The following is a 3,052-nucleotide window of genomic DNA, read 5'->3' on the forward strand; positions in this document are numbered from 1 at the left end:
GCAAGCAGCTTCTCACAGCTAGTGCCCAATGGAGATGCATCTTAAGCGTTGAGCCAAACAACAGAATGCGGAACAAAAGAGACTCCTAGCCTGATGGCAGGCACGGTACGTTCGACGATTTCAGACCTCACTCACAGTCACAAGAACCAGTCACCTCATTTTTCTAAGCACCTCTTACATTTCAGATTCTTGGCTCTTTGAAGACTGCCCGGTTTAACAACAGCGCTGGAGATGAAGTCTATTTCACTGAAAACGGCGAGATGTCCTCTAGTTACGATATTGTGAACTGGATTTTCTGCCCAAATCGATCTTTAGCCCCCACAAAAGTTGGATGGATGCATCCAGACGCTCCCCCGGGACAAGACTTCATAATTAACTCGGAGGCAATCATCTGGCCTGCAGAGGTGGGATTTAAGTGAATCTTCTGGGGTCATGGGAGAAGTAAAGAATATTACAGTTCTGTCCTTTGAAAACAGATGAGACCAAAGACCTACTGTGTCCAGGGTGTGGCTATTACCCAATGCAAAAACAAAAATATTTGGTTGCAGGAAGTTCCAGCTTTAGAGCCCAATGTCATCATGTAGGCTGGAGAAAGGCCACTGTCTAAAACGCTGGAGAGCTGCTGGCATTCATGCAGACCCTATCAGACTGGGGGGACCAAGTGTCTGAGTCAGTAGAAGGCAGCTTCCAAAAGTCATATTTCTGTCTCAGAATATACTTTATTTAAGCCTTGATTACAACAGTTCCAAGTCACCTGAAGGCATTCGGAAGAGATTCGGACCCCCTAAATTGGTGAAAAAATCCATCTTGTAATGGGAACTCCATTGAGTCATTCTGAGTCTAGCTGAGTGCAATTTCTGTCATCTGGTTATCCTCAACTGTTTGTCTTCTACCTTTTAGAAGATACCCTTTGCGAGGTGTGTGCAGAGATGCCCTCCAGGACACTGGAAAAAAGATCCAGAGGAGAAGCCGATTTGCTGCTACAGATGTGATCGTTGTCCAGAAGGGACAATTTCTAACTGGACAGGTAGCTCAAAGTTTGAGAGCCACATAGAAGTGCAGGATGTACTGAGGTAAGAGTGGAGCTAGGACAAGAGGGGATCATAGACCAGGAGTCTGCCATTTCCCCCAGGAATAGATTTTTGGCAATTCCATTTTAGATTGCATATTTCGGTGGTTTACTTGCTTGCGAAGTCTTCATAATTTCCTGAAGAAATCTTCTATTTAAATAATACAATAATCTCGGTAAATTACTAATGCTTGCAAGTACAGTATCTGTTACTTCCTCATTCCCACTGGCTCACCTTTCCACACATAATTTTTTAAAGACCATGTTTCTCTCTCCAGTTGTTTTGGCAGCAGACATGAAGCTGTTTGGGCAGAACACTGATCCGGCCAAATGGTTGGTCATCCTTGTTACAATTGGAGCATGTTACAGCACTGTGAAACAGATAGCCCTTCTTTCTGTGGTGTCTTCCATAACCAGTTTCCCAGCTTCTACACCAACTAATGTTTCAGTCCATAATCTGAAGACAATGACAGATATTTATTTGTTCATTTGTTTGTTTCTTTATCGGTGCATTCAGAAGGTACTGCAGGTGACAGATTGTGATTCCATTATTACAGTTCCCAGGTTTTCATTTCTGCTTTTGGAATTTGGGTTTTTCTTCTTTGCAGAATATTGAACATGAGTCTGATATAGGGGAGTGTCATACAAAAAAAAGCATTTTATACATTATGAAATATGTTGCGGAAGCATAAAGAGAGAGCAATTAAAGGGAGTTTGTGCAGTTTGGTGTACAAGAAGCTTCAGAGTGGGGAATTCCATCTACTCCTGTGTGGAGTGATCTGCCCCAACATCTCTGCCATGTTTGAGATACTTCAATCGTTGTTGTTCATTCCAGATGCAGTTCGCTGTACTCAGTGCCCGGAAGATCAATGCCCAAACGAGAACCAAGACCAGTGTATCCCCAGAATTATCCACTTCCTTTCATATCAAGAGATACTTGGATTCATTTTAGCATCTCTTGCTGTTTTCCTGTCTCTGGTCACTTTCCTCGTCCTGGCAACCTTCATTAAACATCGTGACACACCCATCATCAAAGCCAACAACCGAGACCTTACCTACGTCCTCCTCATCTCCCTCCAGTTCTGCTTTCTCTGCTCCTTCCTGTTCATTGGTCAACCCACAGAAACCACTTGTCTTCTCCGACAAGCTGCTTTCGGCATCAGTTTCTCTCTTGCAGTTTCTTCAGTGTTGGCCAAAACTGTCACGGTGGTTCTGGCCTTCATGGCCACCAAGCCAGGAAACATGGCAAGAAAATTGTTGGAGAGACAAGTGACAAACTCCATCGTCCTGGCCTGTCCCCTCATCCAAGCTGTGCTCTGTGCTGTCTGGCTGGTAACCTCTCCCCCGTTCCTAAACCTGGACTTACATTCTCTTGCCAGAGAGATCATAGTAGAATGCAATGACGGCTCAGTCACCCTGTTTTTCACTGTCTTGGGTTACATGGGTTTCCTGGCTTTCATGAGTTTCACAGTGGCTTTCCTAGCAAGGAAATTGCCTGACAGCTTCAATGAAGCCAAGTTGATCACCTTCAGCATGCTGGTGTTTTGCAGTGTTTGGGTCTCCTTTTTGCCCACCTACCTGAGCACCAAGGGGAAGTCCATGGTGGCTGTGGAGGTCTTCTCTATCTTGGCTTCTGGGGCTGGTCTCCTGGGCTGTATCTTTCTACCAAAGTGCCACATTATTCTCCTGAGGCCCAGTCTCAACTGCAAGGATCATCTAATAAGGAGAAAGAATCTGTGATTTTTAATACTTTGGAGAATTCACTGTGAATTCATTGTCCGGTCCATCAACCACATTCCACCCTGCTATGTTCCTTTACAGGAGTTACCTATACTTTGTTTTATTTTACAATAAATCTATGCAATCACATCCATTATTTCTGTCTATGTTTTCCTGGATGGTCGTAAGTTTGTTTGTTCATTTGTTTGTTTGTTTCATTTATGAAAAGCTTTCCGTATTGTTATGGTTTGAGGTTCGGTCTGA

The 3,052-nt window shown here is 43.9% G+C and overlaps 1 protein-coding gene across 1 annotated transcript; it reads left to right on the top strand.

The window, feature by feature from the left end:
• Nucleotides 1-335: 335 nt before the first annotated feature.
• Nucleotides 336-2,809, top strand: LOC146333731 (vomeronasal type-2 receptor 26-like). Its single transcript, XM_084826314.1, has 3 exons — nucleotides 336-404; nucleotides 901-1,027; nucleotides 1,905-2,809. Exons 1-3 carry the CDS (start codon nucleotides 336-338, stop codon nucleotides 2,807-2,809), a joined length of 1,101 nt encoding a protein of 366 aa, XP_084682440.1.
• The last annotated feature ends 243 nt before the right edge of the window (nucleotides 2,810-3,052 follow it).

The sequence above is a fragment of the Heloderma suspectum genome, chromosome Z (genome assembly GCF_057233095.1).
Source record: "Heloderma suspectum isolate Gila_16-S chromosome Z, 16-S_ref, whole genome shotgun sequence".
Taxonomy (NCBI): domain Eukaryota; kingdom Metazoa; phylum Chordata; class Lepidosauria; order Squamata; family Helodermatidae; genus Heloderma; species Heloderma suspectum.

What these genes read in the sequence shown, in the direction of transcription:
- LOC146333731 (XM_084826314.1), top strand. Translation starts at nt 336, where the DNA reads ATGCATCCAGACGCTCCCCCGGGACAAGACTTCATAATTAACTCGGAG. An exon ending in CAATCATCTGGCCTGCAGAG is followed by an intron (nt 405 to 900) that starts GTGGGATTTAAG and finishes TCTACCTTTTAG; the next exon opens with AAGATACCCTTTGCGAGGTG. An exon ending in GACAATTTCTAACTGGACAG is followed by an intron (nt 1,028 to 1,904) that starts GTAGCTCAAAGT and finishes TGTTCATTCCAG; the next exon opens with ATGCAGTTCGCTGTACTCAG.